The sequence below is a fragment of the Limulus polyphemus genome, unplaced genomic scaffold (genome assembly GCF_000517525.1).
Source record: "Limulus polyphemus unplaced genomic scaffold, Limulus_polyphemus-2.1.2 Scaffold5581, whole genome shotgun sequence".
NCBI classification, from domain to species: Eukaryota; Metazoa; Arthropoda; class Merostomata; order Xiphosura; family Limulidae; genus Limulus; species Limulus polyphemus.
This window is the reverse complement of record NW_013671191.1, coordinates 16,167-37,163: the sequence shown is the minus strand read 5'-3', so window position 1 is coordinate 37,163 and position 20,997 is coordinate 16,167. Positions and strand designations below refer to the sequence as shown.

The window sequence follows — 20,997 nt, the reverse complement described above, 5'->3', positions numbered from 1 at the left end:
GTGTACAATATTATGAATAGTATTAACAACTCAAACTCCAGTAATTAAGTGTACAATATTATGAATAGTATTAACAACTCAAACTCCAGTAATTAAGTGTACAATATTATGAACAGTATTAACAACTCAAACAAACTCCAGTAATTAAGTGTACAATATTATGAATACTATTAACAACTCAAACAAACTCCAGTAATCAAATGTACAATATTATGAACAGTATTAACAACTCAAACAAACTCTAATAATCAAATGTACAATATTATGAATAGTATTAACAACTCAAACTCCAGTAATTAAGTGTACAATATTATGAATACCTATTAACAACTCAAACAAACCCTAGTAATCAAGTGTACAATATTATGAAACAGCAGATAATCATGGTACTGGCATATCCCACTTGTTAATTTATTCTCTACTCTAAATAAAAATTTTCAATATATTCAAGTTCCTTGTTTTAAATTATAATCTTTTTACTGTCATTTAATCACATCATCATGAAAAATTATAAAAGTTATCATAATTATAAAAGCCAAGTGTCTGTTGGCCAGTCACACTCAATTTTATGAGTTACACAGGTCCAATTCCACTTTTTCTTCTATGATACTTCCTCTTTTGATTACCCATTTCCTGTTTTAGTTTAATTTAATTGCAAACATAGGCACAAACAGCTCCTAAATTTCAGCACTTTGTCTGCTATAGACACAGAAGTGTGTTCGCACCATATCAACACCTATGACAAATAAGCCAAAAACTAGCACAAATCTAGGCTTGGGAATTATTACAAAATAGCTTTTGTTAAAACAGACTGAAGATACCAATTACTTGCATCTGTGGTTAAAGATTCACCTGCTGTGCAGCATAGACCAGTGGACAACAACTAAAGTTGAGTGAAATCATAACGTGTTTTCAATTTGTCCACCACTGTAAATCTATCATACTGCGCAACTATCTCAAAACTTCATAACACAAATGCAAAAATTGTCAAAAGGAAAAACGATATTTCCTTCCTCAGACAATGCCACTCTGAACAGTTAATTCCAAACTTTGTCAAAATGAAGTTATCCAAAAACTTGAACCAGTTTGCAGATTTTATCCAAAACATGCAACGAAAACTTCTAAAAGCTACCCTGAACACTAAATATCAAGAATTAAACTACTTACTAAAACATAAACAAGAATTAGACCACCGACTTGCCTGCTACCTCAAACCAGATGAGTATAACAATACAAATGAACCATCAACCAAAACAACTCCATATTAAATCAAAAAGAAGATATCTGTACACAGCAAAAAATTGGAAATGAAAAAAAACTACAACACGAAAAGTGACACAACAACATAGCCCAATCTAATCTTGTCATCAACAGATCAGAACGACACTGAAGTACAACTTCTGAACAAAGGCCTCAACATCTGCCTAGAGTTAAAGACCAACCTAGAAGATTTATCCAGAAGACTGTGATTCACAACATAAAAGAAGAAAAGGCTATCTCCACCTATACGGTAACCAACAACAAGAAGAAATCCAAAGCTTCGATCACCAGACTTTTGAAATAGGTAATTACAAACAAAATGTGGTTTCTTGAAGTTCCTAAAAACTGTATCTTAAAAAACCATTAATGTAGTTAACCAAACTGAAAACTAATCTCACAAGTGACAAGATAAAATGCATCTACAGTCTTAAAAACGATACCAACAGTAAAATTTTAAAAGCTGACAAAGGCAACACTACTGTAATCATGAACAATGTAGAATACATCAACAAAATGAACAACATTCTTTCAGATAATAAGAAATTTAAACCCATCCCAAACAACCCAACAAACACATATGAAAAACAACTAACAAAACCTCACAAATGAAGAAAGACATCAGGATTACTGATGATTTTTATTTTTATCTAAAGAAAACTGATTCATGCAACACCACAACTCTATGGCATTCCCAAACCACACAAACAAGACTGTCCTATATTATCCAGTGATGACTAATCTTTATATAACATTGGTAAATACATAGCCTGGCACCTCACACCATACATAACTTTTGCAGGTTCCTTTTTTCACCATCAAGCGCATTCAAACTTGAAAACGTCTGCTGATTCCATGAAGCTATGTTATGATAAGAGATATACTAAAGTAAGCTTTGTACCAGGAGACAAGGTGTGGTTGTATAATCCCCTGAAGACAAAAGGGAAGTCTCCTAAGTTGTCATCTCCATGGGAAGGCCCATATGACATGGTGGATCGCCTCTCGGACGTGACTTTCAGAATAAAATGTGGTCGGCGAGGTAACCCAAAGGTGGTGCATGCCAGCACAACTCTATGGCTTTCCCAAACCACACAAACAAGACTGTCCTATATTATCCAGTGATGACTAATTTTTCAATAACATTGGTAAATACATAGCCTGGGACCTCGCACCATACATAACTTCTGCAGGTTCCTTTTTTCTAAAGATATCTTTAACTTTAGAAACACATTAAACCAACTAAAGCCTCAATTGCCTAGCTTTGACGTGGTGTCACTTTTCACCAAAGTTCCCTTTCAAAGAAGCTTGTAACATTACACTGGAACTCTACCATAATGAAGAAGCTTGTAACATTACACTGGAACTCTACCATAATGAAGAAGCTTGTAACATTACACTGGAACTCTACCATAATGAAGAAGCTTGTAACATTACACTGGAACTCTACCATAATGAAGAAGCTTGTAACATTACACTGGAACTCTACCATAATGAAGAAGCTTGTAACATTACACTGGAACTCTACCATAATGATCCCAATCTTTTAATTGACATCCCCAATACACTTCTTACTTCCCTCTCAGAATTCACGACAACAAAAACAACTTCATTTTCAACAATAAAACTTTCTTCAAACACATGGTTTAAGCATGGGCAACCCTGTTTCACCTGTTCTCGCCAACATATTTATGACCCAGATCGAAACACAAGCCATACAATCCACACCTTATCCTCTACTATACTGGTACAGATATATCGGCAACACTTTTGCTCATTTGACTTCTACCAAACACATAAACACTTTCTTTGAACACATAAATTCCATTCACACCAACATTAAATTCACCATTCAACATGAAAATAACAAACAGTTATCTTTTCTTAGCCTTGACATTATTAGATCTGACAGGGTTCAAAACTAAAATTCAACGAAAAATCACTCAAACAGGCCTCAACATCCTCTGAAATTCCACCCATGAATCCAAACAAAATATTAATATATTAAAAAACCTTATAGACACAGCTTCAGGACTTTGCTCAACTGACTACATAGATGATGAAATCAACTCTATAAAGCATTCCTTCATTCACATCAACAAATTACAACTAACCATTGTTGAAAAATTTCCACACTACCACCAGAACAAAAACCTCAAAACTCAACTCATAAACAAAATTGACACCAAACAACAACACAACGTTACACTGCAGTTTACCATTTATCCCTGACATCAGTTCAAAAATAATTAATGCTTGAAGAAAACTTAATAACATGCAATAACTATCCAGAATTCTACGTCAGAGAAACTGAAAGAAAATTAGAAACCAGATTCACCAAACAAAATAAAAAATCCTCCCATGTTTACCATCATTGCAACTCAAAACACCACAGTATATCTATACAAAACACTGTAATTTTGAACAAAGAGCCAAACATCATTTAACACAGAATAAAGGAAGCTATCTTATTTAAACAAAACAGCCCTATTCTAAACCAACACTCCAGGATACCAAGATACCTATACTAGACTGTGAACCAATCTCCCACCCTAAACCAACACTCCAGGATACCAAGATACCTATACTAGACTGTGAAGCAATCTCCCACCCTAAACCAACACTCCAGGATACCAAGATACCTATACTAGACTGTGAAGCAATATTTGGTCATGAGACCTCTTTGTTCCACACTATATATATATATATATTCATGTGTCTCTGTAATCTACTTGTATCTGAGGATGACATAACGATATTGTCGAAATGTCGTACATTTACAATAAATTGCTTTTCATTACCCAGTCAAGCCGTCTCCAAACTTTTAGTTGTGAAGTTGGGTTAGGCACACCCGGCTCCCGTGTTTTTGGGCTGGTTCTTACATATCAAAATGGTGAGGTTCTTCAGAACGACTCGGAGCAAGTAGTTAGTTAGATAAATATATGGCAAATGGTGTTTGGTTATATCAAGTGAAAGATAAAATAAAAAAAAGTAAATCAATATTTCATATGAAAAGTAAATGGTGGTTTAAGTGTTCACTTTTTATCAAGGATGTATTTGCAGGGATAGCCTTGAAGGGTCAAACGTCTCTTTGCTGTCCATATGTTACCATTTATTATGTCTTTAGTCCTAACAGGCTATAGTTCATCCCTCATATAAAGGAGTATTTGACCTCTTCTTTAAAATGACTATCACTAAAATAAATAACTTATAACCTGGAATTTCAAAAACATTTCTGTTACGAATGTTATCCAAACATACCATTATAATTTAACGTATAAATAATTCGTATTAATTTAGATTTTCAATTATTTGGGTTTCGTACATGAACTATTTATATAATCAGTAGAATTGACTTTCATTTAACATAAAGTTTATGGACAACAAAGGATGTTACTGGCCCATCTAGACCATCACAACCACTAAAACACTCAAAGACAGCTCTCATCATTTAAATATTTATCAAGTCTTTCGTTAAACTCCTTTAAATTTGGCCGCCCATTCCAAAAGCCAACCATACTTTTAGAAAAATATGACTGTCTGAGCTGAAGATAACTCCTACTCTGCCAAAATTCATACCCGCGTACCCTAGCCCTACCATTATCAACATTAAGTATGAAATACGAAGAGGTATGATCACTATCAATTCTATTAATCTTAATGAATTAGATCCCCTCTAACTCTTCTTTTTTTAAAGGGAAAACAATTTCAGACATCTTAACCTGTCATCAAATGATGACCTTTCCATCCCAGGTTATCATCCTCTAAACCCTTTTCAACAAATCAATGTCCTTACCTTAGTTTTTAATTTCATTGACATATATATATATAATGAAACACAAATAACTGCTTTGTTAAGACTGTATATCACAAAGTTATTATTTCACAGAATACGGTAACTTAATAATTTACTATTAAGAAGCATAATTATCAACATAATACATACAGATGAACAAACTGTTTTTGTTAAATATAACTTACTTTCATAGAAGTTAAATGCTTTTGGCTGATTCTCATCGTACTATTGATGTCATCCACTTTTCTTTCGATGTTGTGTAGTTTTTCCCCTTGTTTATCAAGTTCCTATAAATTTTAAATCATAAATTCAATCCTGCACATTTTAGAAAGAACAAATCATGCATTAACCGTTATGCTCAGACCTTGTTGAATTAAAATAATAGGGGAGGAATTCATTCAGCATTATCTGAATTTCTTTAATAAAACTATAGAAGAAATTTGTTTGAAGTTTTATAAAGTTCAGAATTTTACATTTTTAAGTATACATATTAAAATTATATCATAAACCCATGACATTACAATTAGGTCTAAACGTTTCAAGAACTGTAGATTAAAGTTTTCTTAAAGTAAATGCTATAACTTACTATCAGACTAACTTACAAATAAAGTTGGCTATTAATTAATTAATTACTTATGAGTAACTATTAATGTCACGTAAAATAGTCAGCTAGTGTTCTAATTATTCCAATAATCAAAATTATCATTAATTAATGAACATCATGAAAATCAACTAATCGAAATAAATGTTTCCAATTAGTGTTTTTAATTATTCCAGTAGTTGAAAGTAGTGTTTCTGACAACTTCTGTTTTCAGTTATTACAACCATCTAGTAATTTGAAATACCGTATTTTTCAGTATATAAGACGCACTTTTTTTTTACCCCAAAATTTGATGTCAAAAATCTGCTTGCGTCCTATACACCGAAGGTATGAATAATATATATGTATATATAAGATATACACAAGCCATGTGTAATATATTTAAATAGGCATGCATAGTTTAGTTCAATTGAATGTGTTATTTATAACAATAGTAGTTTTTTTTCTTTTAAAAACATAACTATTTATAATGCTCCCTAAATAATAAAAAAATAAATTACAGTGAAAGCAATGAAGATTTTGTAGGTTTTGAACCAAATTAAATAACAGTAAACCTTTTTTTGATTTACGGTATTTTCTTATTTTGATGTTTTGAGCTCTTTTGTGTTTAGAACAATATTTACTAATTTTTAAAGTATCAAATTGAATTTTTTGTTCAATAAAAATCTTTCAAATGCGACTGTAGCTTTTGTTTCCCCAAAACTTTGTCTTCAAAATAAGGGTGCGTCTGATATTCCAAAAAATACGATATTTACCATTATTATTTGTTTATTAAGTTTAATCAATTAGTGTCATGACTCATGAAAGTAACCAAATAATAAAAATATTTCCATTATTCTTGTTTGTCATTGGGTCCAAAACTGCACAATAGTGCTATATCCACTGTGAGTACCAAAACTCAACTTACAGTGTTATAAGTTGTTTTTTTTACACCACCTAGTGAGGATAATCAATTACATGAATGTGATTGATTATGAGTCCAATGATACATTTAAATATGACATTTTAAAAAGGAATTGTCACAGTAAGAAAACATATTAGCCTAAGAAAAGCTCAAGTGCCTCAAGTATACGTTCACTCTAGTCCAAACAAAATGAAAAAGAACAACTATAATTTCTGATTCAAGTATATTTTACTTTGATCATTCAGGAGATTTACTCAATACAATGGATTACAACAGTAACATCCAAGTTTTTTAAATAAAATAAAGTAAAAATTTCAAATAACAAAAAACATTGCAATTAACACCCTTGCATGCAGCAGGCTTAAGTGTACCTCTGAAATTGGGCAATTCAATTTTTTTGGGGTTTTGATTCAATGCTTGTATGATGTGCAAAAAATAATACTAGCTTAATTCGCATAATCGTAAATGAAAAAATCACTAGCAATGTGGAAATCCCAGAATGCTTGGATTTGGCTAGGCACTTTATAAACTATTGATCAGGACCTCAAGACAAAGTCAGGAATTGCATTATCGACGGTACAACAAAGAGCAAAAAAAAAAGTTCAATTAAAAATCTCTAAGCTGAGAGGCGGAAAAACATCTCTATATATACACACAAACACACAGGAATTATCATTTATATAAATATTAAAATTCAAGTATTTTTCTGTATGACTCTTTAAAACGGATTCCAATGTCTCACCCAAACATAGTAAAGCTAATAATGCGAGATACCTATGTGGGTTTTCTTTAAAATTCTTCTTTCTTTTTTAAATTAGTGAGGAAGTCAGTGGTCTATTTAACCTCTCTAAAAATAACCTAAATGATAAAATAGCTTTCTGATCATGGGAATGTTAAGCTTTCTTCCAAGTAACAAGTGCATAGGGTTACCAGATGTCCCAGTAAAACTGGGATTATTTCACTTTTTAAACTAATTTTTTATCACAACCAGAAACAGTAATAATATTAAATTGTTCCAGTTTCTCTGTATATATATGTGTGTACCTCAATGTGAGTTTGGTATGTACAGTTTGTTATCATACATAGCTCCTTTAAATTTTGCTTGAAGAATCACCTGCAACATTTTTTTAGCTTAACCTGTCATTGTGCATACAACCACAGAAACTAAGATTTGAAGACCTGCTAATAAAAAAATGAAGGAACATCCTTTCCTTTTGAGTAGGTTCAAGATAACTTAGACATATTTTTTATCTATTATTATTTTTAATTAGATAAGATTTAATAAATTTTGTCTATGGTTTTAAAACACAATGTAAATTGTAATGACCATCAGATTTTTTAAGATAAGTGTGTTCTTATTGCTATTTCGGAGCTGTTACAGTGTCACTTCCTCTGGGAGGGGGGGGGGGGGAGCCCCGCTTTTTCATTCTGAAAATCTATTATGTTTATAATTTATACTTATACTTATAGCCTATGTATACACGTATCCAGGCGAGAAGCTAACATGGATTTGTACTTGTAATTAAAAATTACAAAACCCAAAATAATTGAAGTTAAATAGAAAGAGAAGCCTAATTTGTTGAATATCAATATCAACTAGTAGGCTTCAGTAACAGTAACTTACTTCAGCCGTAGCTATTCCAATCTGTTCACTCTCATGAATAAGACCTAAAGAAGACTGGGTACTTTGAATAGTCCTTTCTTGAATTTTTCTTCGCTCATCTAATAGCTGCTGTCGCTTTAAATCTACATTATTATCATCTCTCATACCATCTTCTAACATGTATCCAGAAGATCCTTGCTTAGGGTGAGCCAAAAAAATAAAATCATCCACGTCTTCGTTATCATCGTCGAGAAACGGATTGTACTTAGGCCTACCCATATGCGCCATTGCTAAACAAATACGTCACCACAAAAAAAATGAGCCCTAAACTCTAACATTACTCATTAGTATCAAGTAATTCAACGCCTCAAGTAAAACGTTCTCTTTTTTTTTTTCTGCATTTTCAGAGCGGCATTATTGTCATTAAATTTGAACTAACAACTATCCCAATTTTAACCAATCTCTAAATGAATAAAACATCAGGTAAACATATTTATGATGCTTTATTTTAATTTTGCAATTTTTCTCACACCTTCGAATGCAATCGATACACCTATTGTCTGGTTTGTTGTAATGCATTGCGATAACAAACTACTAGATGAAATCATAAATTATACTTGTCATAAGACACTATTATTAGACCTGTTATACATTTTACACTACATTCTTTATTCAGTCCTTTAGGGTTTTCCAAGAAGAAGAAGTGTATATTATTTCAATAACATTACGTCCGTCATATCCATTGCCGATAACAGAGCTCATCGGGACTACTGGGACACAACAAACGCAGCAATATTTATCTATTTTCTTTACCAAAACCTTAAAAGATGACATAAAGGCCTAAATGAACCAACTGGCCCCTGATTGTCCTTACATTTTATGGTATGTTGAAATATCTTATTTTTATATGCGATATATTTTTAGTTCTCAGTGCTGACTGAAGGATAGAAACCATTGTCAATGAAGACGACAAACAATTTCTGAGAAATGTTTTTTCTCTACCCGAAATTACAAGGGCCTATGAATGCCACAGGCAATATTTGTATGATATCGCAGATTTGAAAATTTGAGCCTGGCATGGCTGGATAGTTAGAAAGATAAGAGTTCGTAACCCTATCACCAAAATGGGAGAGTTATACGCGATGGTCAATCCATATTTTCGTTAGTAAAGAATAGCCAAAGAGTTGACAGTGAGTAGTGTTGACTAGCTACCTTCCTTCTAGTGTATTATTTCTAAATTAAATAGCTAGAGCAGATACCTCTCGAATAGCTTTGCGCGAAATTCAACAAACAAATTGAAAATTCTAAAATATTTCTTTATAAAATGTTTAAGAAATAATTAAAAATCCTTAACTTTGTGGTGCATTTTGATTTCCAAGTTTGATATCTTCTTTCATTCTTGTAAACTTTCCTAAAAAATCTTTATTTCATAGAACTGTAAATTCCATCTTTATTTTAATTCGAAAACTAGCGCACTCGGTTTCACTATCGTTACGAAAACTGGCAGACAATAAAATATTTTTTTTTACCATACCAAACTTGTAAGGAAACTATCTTTTTTTTAACCAGAAGATTTAATTCGATATATAATAAATAATTTTGAAACCGTTTTGTATATTATATCATGTGTGTGTGTGTGTATGTATGCATGTATAAATTATATACGTAGATATTTCTTTTCACTGATTTTTTGTTTGTCCATTCAAGCACTTGTCAGTGAAACGAAACCTGATATATATGTTCGAATGCAAAATAATTTAAGTAAGCCTACCTCATCTTGTTAGAGAAAAAACACATTTTTTCCTATCATTCTGCGACAATAGAATTAAAATGATGAAAAAATGAAAAAGCAAGCTTAAAAAAATTCAAGACTGTAATTGTAGCTCAAACTGTTTACAAAAATATTTTCTGTTGGTTAATGTGGCTTAATCAGTTGAAAGGAACAGAAAAAACGAGAGCTTTAATTATGTATTTAGATCACTATCCATACCCTCTCAAACCTGAGTTATAGGCAATTACATTATACTACGATAACCGTGTTTGAGATACAGTAATTAAATAAAAATCGATAAAACCAGACATATTCATGTTAAAGGTCAAACTAGCGCTATTTTGTTCAAAAGTATCATGGTTTTCTTCCTGGGGGCTACATGTGCCGTATTATGTTCATAAAAATTAAGGAAATTAATAAACATTAATGATTCGTTTGGAGAGGGCTGAAATCAACCACAAATCAAAATATGGGGTTTTATTTAATTTTTATGTATACGGTAAATAAACAAAATTTTTGACTGAAATTTTGTGCTCTGATAGTTTTTTATGTGTGGAAGAACCACCACAACTTTATTTTCTTTAATTATTTCAATTCAGTGATTCAATTTTAGCATCAAGGCGAGATGCACCCATCCGAACATAATAGAGTTAAGCTATTTTTACAAACTTTTACGAAATTTGTTTGTTTATTTCAATTAAATTATGGTTAATTCGATTTTGAATACCACGTGGAAGATATAAGTGAATTAAATATTAGTATTACGTAGCAAAATGGGGAATAAATAATTTCTATCCTCGATTTCTCAGAGGTTTCGCTTTTTACATATTGTTGCGTCAGCAAGGTTACGTGACTAGTATCACGCCACCTCTTTCTAGAAATATCCTGTTCCTTCGTGAATGCCCTAGCGTTTACTAGATGTGTGTTAGTCTTGTATATATAAGACCGACCACGAAGCGACGGGGAGGTAATGAGTAATTGAACTGCAGTCAGAGAGTGTGTAATTGAACTGAGTATTGTTGAAGTTGAGCACGTGAGACGTTCGTGATAGCGCGACTGTTGAAATTAAGTGTATCGCAAAGTTATATTCAGAAAGAATAAACCAGTTCTATTTAAGAAAGGACTTGTGTCGCTAAAGTTTCGTCGGAACGAAGTTACGGAAAATTAACTAACGACTGGAGACGTAACAATATTTATTCACACACTAGAGAAGTTTAGCATCGGCCCAATTCCCTCCAATCCTACCCTCTGTCTATTTACTTTAGAAATTTGAATGTTTTGTACTTTGTCATTGTGTGTTCTTTAAATGGGTTTCATATCCTTCATTATATGCCATATTACACTCAAATGATTATAGTATAAAGCAGTATTAGTTTTTCTTATTACATTCGAGTCTTTTCTTGGACTGCCTCGTTCTAGATGAGGAAGCAATTTTTAATTTAATGATTGTATTTTATTTTAAGTTTTAGATAGTCTGTTACAGGGTAGGTAACCTCTGTTAAAATTCTTTTTAACTATGTAATTTTCTTCATTCAAGAGCATTTTGTAATGCACAATTGTGTACTTGCATATTTCTTTGTTAAAAGTTATTTTTGTATCATGTTCTTTATTAAATTGCATTCTTTTAATATATTGATTGTTAAAGGGATAATTTTTTGTTATATATTACTTGTAATTAAATTCTTTATATATATATATATATATATATATACCCTTTATTGTTTAAAGTAATATCTCCATTAATTTATTGTTTAAGAGTGTTTTATTTTTCTCAGTAATGTATTGACAAGAGCTTTATTTCTAAGTATTTTGAGTATTCTATTATGTAATGTATCATTTGATATTTTATTTTCAGTTATAGCTAAATATTTTTATTGCTATATAGTGAGTGTGATTATACGTCGCAATTAAACGGTTTTTCTTATAATTATTTCATTTTATAATGTATTGTTATATTGGTTTTAGGGTTTCAAAACCATATTTAAATTATTGTAACGATAGTCTTGAGCATAGTTCTTTGTTTAAGAGTTGTATCTTCCATGTGCCATTCAACAGGGAACGTTAACATGCTTCTTAGCCATGTTGCAACTTAAAGTTTATGTGTTTTAAAGTTAAACTGTAATGTCAATTTGAGAACAATCCCGAAACAGGCATGGAGAGTGTGATATTTTTGAATATGATGGGTTTTCTCTCATCTTTAAAACTTTTCAATTAGTTTGGCTCTATCCGATTTTGGTATAAACACGTGGCTTAGAAAACTTTTGAGTTGTTTCATTTTAGTTAACTTTGATTTCAGTTATTTTCTAGCAGGTGGTATCTATTTTACCCATTGGGATGTTTTTGCAGCTTTGTACATTGTGTAGGATAGGTCATCAACAGCAATTTCCCTCAATGGCCGAGTATATGATATCTAGAGGTTACAGCCTTTTATATATATTGTAAGACAGCAACCAGTCACGTGGTGATGTTTGCCACTTAGTGGTAAAACCAAGGTTTCCTCTTTGATACAGAGCATCGGTTTTGGTAAGAAAACAGAACATTCTACTTGGTTTGAAATGTGGGTCGATCAATGGAAGTCATTTTGAGAGGCATAATTAGTAATTGACGTAAAGTACGTATGTTGTGTTTTTGCTTTGCACCTTAAATAAAGATTGTTTTAGACTTCACAACATGTGTCAAATCCGTCTGTTTCCATAGAATAACTCAGTTATTTAGTTAAAGTCAGGTTTACTCTATAATCATCCTGCACAAACCTTCCATTATAAAGCTGACTTATTTAATAGTCCTGAGAATATCACATGACAAACATATGTGATTATACCCCCTATTCCAACTGTCCTGCACTTATAGCAATTCTACTGAAATTCCACTATTGCTAATATCACTATTAAGCAGCAATAGAAATCTTGTTTGAGGTATGGTAATGAGGGAGCTTATATAAAAGCAGAGTTTAGTGACTGATATAGGTAGACACCGTCTTCAGTCCACAAAACATGCATTTCGGCTTTAGTGATAACAGTTAATGGTGCAGCAGTTTTGAAAAAAACTGGTGAATCACTGATAGAATTATACAAAACTTAGCAAATCACAGATATATCATTTAAATGAGGCCAATCTTTGACTCCTGTAATCTTCAGGAAGTTGGATGTGGTTCCGTCTTTTTTCACAACATAACTGGGAATTTCCACCTCTATATGTATGAGTGAACAATTCTTTGGTTTCATTTTCACTTGACCATGTTTTCAGCAGCACACTGAAACGTGACAAAACACCAAGACGCGCCAGAATAAATCAGGAACTTTTTTCTCAGTATACGATCGATTAGCTACTCAAATCTTATAGGCCTAATACAAAGGTTGAATAGCCTGGTGTAAAAGTTGCATAAACCATCTTGAGTGCTTAAATAATTTTTGGGTCTACTTTCATTATCCATCTCAACTTGCCAGTAACTGAAAGCCAGATCTAATGTGCTGAGTCATAGACACTTGTAATGCATCTAGACAATCATCTGGGGACAGAATGGCGCCAGTGTGGATCACCATGTTCTTCCATTTTAAAATCACCACAGAGCTCGGCATATCCTTCTTCCTTCTGACAAATCACTCCTGGAGACTACCAAGTATATGATGTACTTTAATAAAGACTAGTCATGTCTCTAGTGCTGCAGAGAAGCCTATACATTGGTTACTTTGCCAGACATGCATCGCCTGTATGTGGTGATGAAGTCCTATTGTATGGCTCCAATCAGCAATCTGGTCCATAAACACTTCAGTATATTCAACTGTATTGCCCTCACATGTTCCTTCAACTATACTTATTCTTTTCTTTGTGGTATGACAGAAACAACCCTTGACGTGCAGGGGTTTTCAACTATTTTGACTTCTCTACCATGCGACGGACATTCCAACAAAAAGTTGATTAATCTAGTGTCTACGATTGCGGAGCAATACTGGGATTATATTATCTCTCGGACAGATAATTGTTCAGTAAATGCAGCCTGCTTTCTGGATAAGAATCGGCATGTTTCACATGCTGGTTCCATCCAAGAGGCCTACAGCAGTAATGCAATATTATATTTGCTATGAAGTAAACCTTTGGATGCCGTTTATGTATTAGAAGCACTGTGACTTTCTCATCTGAAGTTCATTGCTTATAAGCCCTATATGGCTGACTTCGGCTTTTTTTTCGCCACAGAAAGACAGTTCAATAGTTGAATTAAGATCAGAGACAATTATATTCATCCTGTGAGGAACATTATCTAGGTGTATTCATATATGATTTTTTTAAATTCAAATATAAATAAATCGTCATTCACGAAAGTAAAGCCAGTATCAAGTGGCTAGAGTGGTACAGATAACACGCTTTCCATCATAGAAAGGATCATGTCTGCTCTATGAGTTACCATCTACAATACTGAGTGTCAATTGTCCCTCCTGGAAAAAGATAGCATAGCTCTGGTTGGCAGGCGTAATCCACTAGCAACACTTTTAGTTGCCTTTGGTGGCTATGGGTGAGACTGATCATGGTTTGGGTTATTCTAATCAGGAACAGTTTGGAAAGCCATTAGAGACTATTCAATTTTTATGTCAGGACCACCATTTTACCCTCAGTTATTTGTTTTTTCTGCAACTTGAGGTCCATCCTCCAATGCAGAACCTGTATTCTGTATCTCTAGTGATTCTAGGATATGAATCCCTTTTCTGCATGGTGTTCATTAATATCCTTGCAATACTCTGCAAATTGATACACATTTTATTACAATCAGTAATCTCTCATTTTTATTAGAGTGAGAGAGAAAAAGAAAATAAATGGCATTGATAATTTGCAAGAATGGTAATAAAGGTAAGTAGTATAACACATGTTCAAACTTTCCTGAATAAAACTTACGATTTGCAGTAAAAATTCTGGTAAATCAATAAAGTAGCTTTTATGTGCTATGAAATAATGCAATATGGAGTTATTCATTTAATCATGTAGGGATGGGCCGAGAAAAAATGGCCACTGTATTCAATATATTACTTTATGATGCTTACTGCTAAAGTTGAGTTATAGCCTTATTTGAGCACCTAATTGCTATTATCGAGTGTTTCAAAGCTTGTGTAACAGTACTATTATTCAGTCCTTCTACCACATGTATTTTTGTGGGGAAATAATAGAAAGGAAAATTACTGCTTAGTAATGAGATCAGTTTATAAGCATATATTATTTCAATGTTTTATAAATAACTGTTTCATTTCGAGTCGCTAGATGGAAGCACAAATTATTCTTATGTAACGAATGTTTGTGACTTTTCATTGCACAAACATGATATCTGCAAAACAGTCTCAGGAAAAATAATGAAATAAAGTAATAATAATCTAAGTTAATATTCAAGGTATCAAGGAGATCAAGTATTTATACAACTAACAGATCTGTGTACCTGTTATTGATGTCTGAGTTTATAAACACTAGTTTCTTAATTATCAAAACAATGCATTATATAGCTGTCTACTTTCTTCAAATTTGCAGTGAGGCCGAGCCTAGCATCTGAGTGTATATGCGTGGTATTATATTTCATGGCCTGGAATCTATATGATATCTTCCCTATTAATTGACACGACTCTTGCATGTTGTGGAGTCGATTTTATGCACATGCAATGAGTTGGGGTGAAGTTGAAAGTCGTGGGTTCTGTAAGTATCCCCTTAACTTCGGTCCAGCACTCCGGGGTACTTGTACCATCCTGGGGGAAACATTCCAGCTACAAATGCCTCCAGTGTAATCCAAAATTAGAAAAATTGACAAAACTGATATGATATTAACAATATATATTACCATTGATTTATAAAAGTAAAACAAATATTCACTTATCAAGTTACTTCAATGAAACTGTTTTAAAATAAGAGGGGAAACAAGTAATGAAAAATGTTTAAAAAATTAATTATGATGTATAGAAGGCAATGCCAAAAAATACAGACATAAGGTAGGGATGAATACACAAAACCATACAAAAATTCCTACACAAGTAGCCAGTAAATACTGAGTCAATCTTGCAAGCTTATAGTTATTAGCCACTATTCAGTTTAAATGTTTTTATTCAAACCTGAATTCATGGAACTGATAGGAATTCAACATTTAACTGTTTACAAAAGTTATTCTTGGAACGATTTGGCTACTTATGTAATGATTTTTGTATAGTTTTTGTCCATTCATCGCTATCTTGTTTCTGTACTTTTTGGCATTGCCATTCCTACATCATACTTGATTTTTGAATTTATTTTACATGTATATATATAAATATATATACGTTGTAGTTCTTTATAATTACCTTTTATATATAAACTTTGATCTCATGCATTTGGTATCTATAGAATATATATTCTGGTTATTATCTTGTTTATTGTCTTTTTGATTTGCTCCAAGAGCATGCTTATATATAAGTCCACAGACTTACCGCTGTGCCATTGAGGGGCATGTTATTTTAGTCCGTGTGTACAAACTAAATTCAAAGTCTTCTCAAGCTTTGCCACTTATAAATAAGCATTAAGTAAATACTGCATAAAATCCAGAGAAAAACAACTCTTATTACTATTTGTCTTTTAAAATTGTTTTATTAAATAAAAATACGTAATTAGCAACTTATTTAAACTAGCTTTTAGCTTAATAATTGTGTATCATTGTTTTTTATTCCTGTGTTTAAGTTTTCTTTCTCGTCTTGCACTAATTTTGTCATATATTATCTTTCTTTTCGATTCCCATGTTTGTCTATTTTTTATCCCTGTGTTTATCTTATCTTATCTTCTGTTCATTTTTGTTTTATTAGTCCGGTATTTACTTCTATTTTTATATTTCAGTGTTTATCTATTTTTTCTCTCTCTATGTTAGCTTTGTCTTTTCATATTCTCTTTACCTTTGTATTATAGTGCTATTTTTATATTTGTTTTCTTGGCCTGTATTTAGTTTTTATTTCTATTCCCGTGTTTATCTGTGTGTATCTTTGTTCACTATTCCTAGGTTTATCCTTATTTTATATTCCTGTGTTTAGGGTTGTTTTATACAAATGTACTTAATTTTGTTTTCTTGTTCAAAAGTATATTAAGAGTCAATTGAATTGGATAATCTTTTATTTTGTTTTTTAAGAACAATTTTGATCACATAAAACACTGAACCAACACATAATATCTATGCAATATATACTAAAATATTTGTAAAACGTTACGCTTAAAGCTTTGTGGTTATTCCACACAGTGTTTTGACGAAAGCAACTATAGCTAATATTAATACAATATTAATGCACCCCAATGGGAAAGATCCAGCTGTGCTTCAGCGTTGATGACTTGACAGGGTTGTAATGGGTTATTGTTTCCCACCGGACGGAAGACATCGCGCTGGATGTACTGCTCATCAGTATTTCGACAGATAAGGGCAGCTAACGTCGTTTTCTTAATCTCATTTAATTGAGCTGTGACATAAAAAAGGTCAATCAATTTAATTTGAAACACTGTTTCTAACTCCTTAGCTACTAAACGGGGTTAAGGTTGAGTTATGTTAACAGAGACGAGGAGAAGAACATTTCAAAGGAACCGAGAAATATGACACAACCATATCTGACTGCTGATGTTTTTACCATATTAATTTAATAAATTCATTACTAATATCAAATTGGAGGCGTATAAAAATAGCATTTCAGATCTATCTCTAATTTGCCCAGTAATACCCAGATGAAACAACCATAAAGCGAAAACATCACCAAAGTAACTAATATAGCTGATAAATATATATATATTTCTCCTATGGTGGGTGAAGGGGGGGGGGATTCGTTTAAATAGCTATTCACACATATTTATGACGTCATTTTGCAATTTCCTACTAGGAAGTTGGGAGACATTGACCTAAAAACAACAGCAAAGATATTCGTATATAGAACCAGAATAGTTATTTACCTTGCGTGAATGCTCCTGGAAAGTTCAGATGCTCGTACCAAAATCTGTCTCCGTACTTCATTGTTTTGAACTGTCGAGCGATTAGGCAGGCAAACGTTGGCCCTACCAAACCACCTGGAACATGTCTTTCAATGAGCCCACCAACAATCAGGTCGATGTCTTCTATATGTCTGTGAATGTACGTTCAAGAAATGAGGAAAATACCAAAGACTTTTGTAACTAAACTACAAGGCTAAATCTATCTAAGTGTAAAATGTGCGGCCATCAAAAAATAAATTCAAGTTAAAATTTTGATTTTTTAAAATCTCAGTGTCTACTAGCTTGGTCAGTCGGATGTAAATTTCAGCAAAGGAGTTCGGAATGTTTTGGTTCAGTTTGGCTGATCATAGGTGTACCGTGGAAGTTCCGAACATTCTGACGTACTGTGTCACGTGATAGCCATTTACTTAGTGCAGCAAGGAGCTTCAGAACATTTTAGCAGGTTGTGGCTGATGAAAGGTAGTTTTGAAACGCAGAAATGGAATTCAGAACATTCTAGAATATTGTGTCTGATCATAGGCAGTTGCAACGGTCTTCGGAACATTCCAGCATGCAGTGTCTGATGATAGCCGATAGCAGTATTCTAATAATTGAGTTTTATTACTGCAAATAAAATTGCAATCATATTAAACAGGGCCCGTCATGACCACGTGGTTAGGGATCTCGAGTCGCAATCTGAGGGCCGCGGGTTCGAATTCCAGTTCCACCAAACATGCTCGCTCCTTCAGCCGTGTGGGCGTTATACTGTATTGGTAAAATTATTCGTTGGTAAAAAAATAGTCCAAAAGTTGGCGGTTGGTAGTGATGACTAGTTGCCTTCCCTCTAGTATTTCACTGCTAAATTGTGGACGGCTAGCGCAGGTGGTCCTCGTGTAGCTTTGCACGAAATTCAAAAACAAACATATTATACAGCATGGGCATAACTAATAATACAGGGTGTACAAAGATAATATAACTAATAATGCAGGGTGTACAAAAGATAATCAAACACTGACAAAATTTGATGAAATTAGGCTGTGAGTAAGTAACACGAGCCGTTGTGTCACAATGTGAGAATTTCTGGCTGTCATTAAGTAAATAAGTCTACATAAGTGTGACAGTCTGACGAAAATTGGTTGCAATAAAGAACTCACTATAGATGTCATAATACGATAAAAATTTGTCTGTAAAACTCGTTATTCGTTTTATCGGTTTAATAGAAGCTTATTTTTACTAAACCAAACATAACGACACAGCTTGCTTGGGTTTCTATTTAATAGTCACTATTTTACTGTCCCCTAGTGGCTCAACTGCAAGTCTGCATGGTTACAGCGCTAAAATTCGGGTTTCGATACTGGTGGTTGGCAGAGCACAAATAACCCATTGTGTAGCTTTGTGCTTAACAAACCCCAAGTTCCCACGCGTAGCTTTCTACTTAAGAAACCCCAAGTTCCCACGCGTAGCCTTGTGCTTAACAAACCTCAACTTCCCACGTGTAGCTTTGTGCTTAAGAAACCCCAAGTTCCCACGTGTAGCTTTGCGCTTAACAACCCCCAAGTTCCCACTTGTAGCCTTGTGCTTAACAAACCCCAAATTCCCACTTGTAGCCTTGTGCTTAACAAACCCCAAGTTCCCACTTGTAGCCTTGTGCTTAACAACCCCCAAGTTCCCACTTGTAGCCTTGTGCTTAACAAACCCCAAATTCCCACTTGTAGCCTTGTGCTTAACAAACCCCAAGTTCCCACTTGTAGCCTTGTGCTTAAGAAACCCCCAAGTTCCCACTTGTAGCCTTGTGCTTAACAAACCCTAAGTTCCCACTTGTAGCTTTGCGCTTAACAAACCCCAAGTTCCCACTTGTAGCCTTGTGCTTAACAAACCCCAAGTTCCCACTATTTTGAATATTGAATCTGTGAAAAAAAAGTTAAAATTTATTATTACGATCTAAGAGGAGACTCGTTATGAACAAATGTAACTAAAGTTAATTAACTATGATCTTTCGTCAACATTCTAACAGAAGTTGACTCAATCGCCATGAATTGGTTGACTATTGTCACCTGACTTCAGTTCACTAGCAGCTGTTGTTATGGCCTAACATAAGCAGTCTATAATGTCTTGTTAAGATAGTTTCTGTTTACTAGGTATTTATGCAGTGCAGGATACCGTCACAGGTAATCAAAAAATACCTACAAAAAGAAAAAATTAATAATTAATCAACTGTATACATCGTTGTTTTGTATTTATGGCAAAGGAACTAAGGCTATCTATCGTCGTCCCTAATTTTGAACAACTGACCAGAGGGAAGGCAATCTGTAAGCAACATCATACCAATCACTATCCACGCTAGCCGATTGACTGTCACTCAAGGTTATGTGTCGCCGTCCCTAATTTTGAACAACTGACCAGAGGGAAGGCAGCCTGTAAGCAACATCATACCAATCACTATCCACGCTAGCCGATTGACTGTCACTCAAGGTTATGTGTCGCCGTCCCTAATTTTGAACAACTGACCAGAGGGAAGGCAGCCAGTGAGCAACATCATACCAATCACTATCCACGCTAGCCGATTGACTGTCTACTCTCATAAAGCATCTACGTATTTATCTAGTAAGCTCCGAAATCCGGAGTTCTACTACAGGGCCAACTTGCACCATTACACGAATTAAACATATTCAAAATATCTCGGGGGAAAAAAAAGATCATGTGGTTGTAAGGTAAACAGTATCTTGTACAAAATGATAGGTTAGCTGGTTTTTCACAACAAATAATATATATAAATATCGTCTTATAAAACCGAATAAACCGGAAGTGGGAAGATATTTTTAAGTCATATATAAATATCGTCTTATAAAACCGAATAAACCGGAAGTGGGAAGACATTTTTAAGTCATATATAAATATCGTCTTATAAAACCGAATAAACCGGAAGTGGGAAGATATTTTTGAGTCATTTGGTATTTCTTGTTTGCTTGATTTTGGGCAAAGCTACTCAAGGATTATCTGTGCTATCTGTCCATAATAAGTGATAGACTAGAGGCAAGGCAACTAATCAACATCACCAACCGCCAACTTTTGGAATACTGTTGTCAGACAGAATAGTGGGGTTTGCCTGACGCTCTTATAACGCGATCTG

At 33.4% G+C, this 20,997-nt stretch overlaps 2 protein-coding genes across 2 annotated transcripts in view; both read right to left on the bottom strand.

Moving 5' to 3' along the window:
• LOC106472754 (synaptosomal-associated protein 29-like) overlaps positions 1-8,553 on the bottom strand; it is a 10,285-nt gene extending 1,732 nt beyond the window's left edge. The window contains exons 1-2 of the mRNA XM_022401290.1: positions 8,180-8,553; positions 5,236-5,337 (exon numbers count right to left, since the gene is read on the bottom strand). Coding sequence (XP_022256998.1) covers positions 5,236-5,337; positions 8,180-8,446 — 369 coding nt within the window. The 5' untranslated portion in view covers positions 8,447-8,553. The remainder of the gene's footprint in view (positions 1-5,235; positions 5,338-8,179) is intronic.
• An 8,516-nt stretch (positions 8,554-17,069) lies between these two features.
• LOC106472752 (peroxidase-like protein 3) overlaps positions 17,070-20,997 on the bottom strand; it is an 18,600-nt gene continuing 14,672 nt past the window's right edge. The window contains exons 6-7 of the mRNA XM_022401288.1: positions 17,850-18,019; positions 17,070-17,368 (exon numbers count right to left, since the gene is read on the bottom strand). Coding sequence (XP_022256996.1) covers positions 17,184-17,368; positions 17,850-18,019 — 355 coding nt within the window. The 3' untranslated portion in view covers positions 17,070-17,183. The remainder of the gene's footprint in view (positions 17,369-17,849; positions 18,020-20,997) is intronic.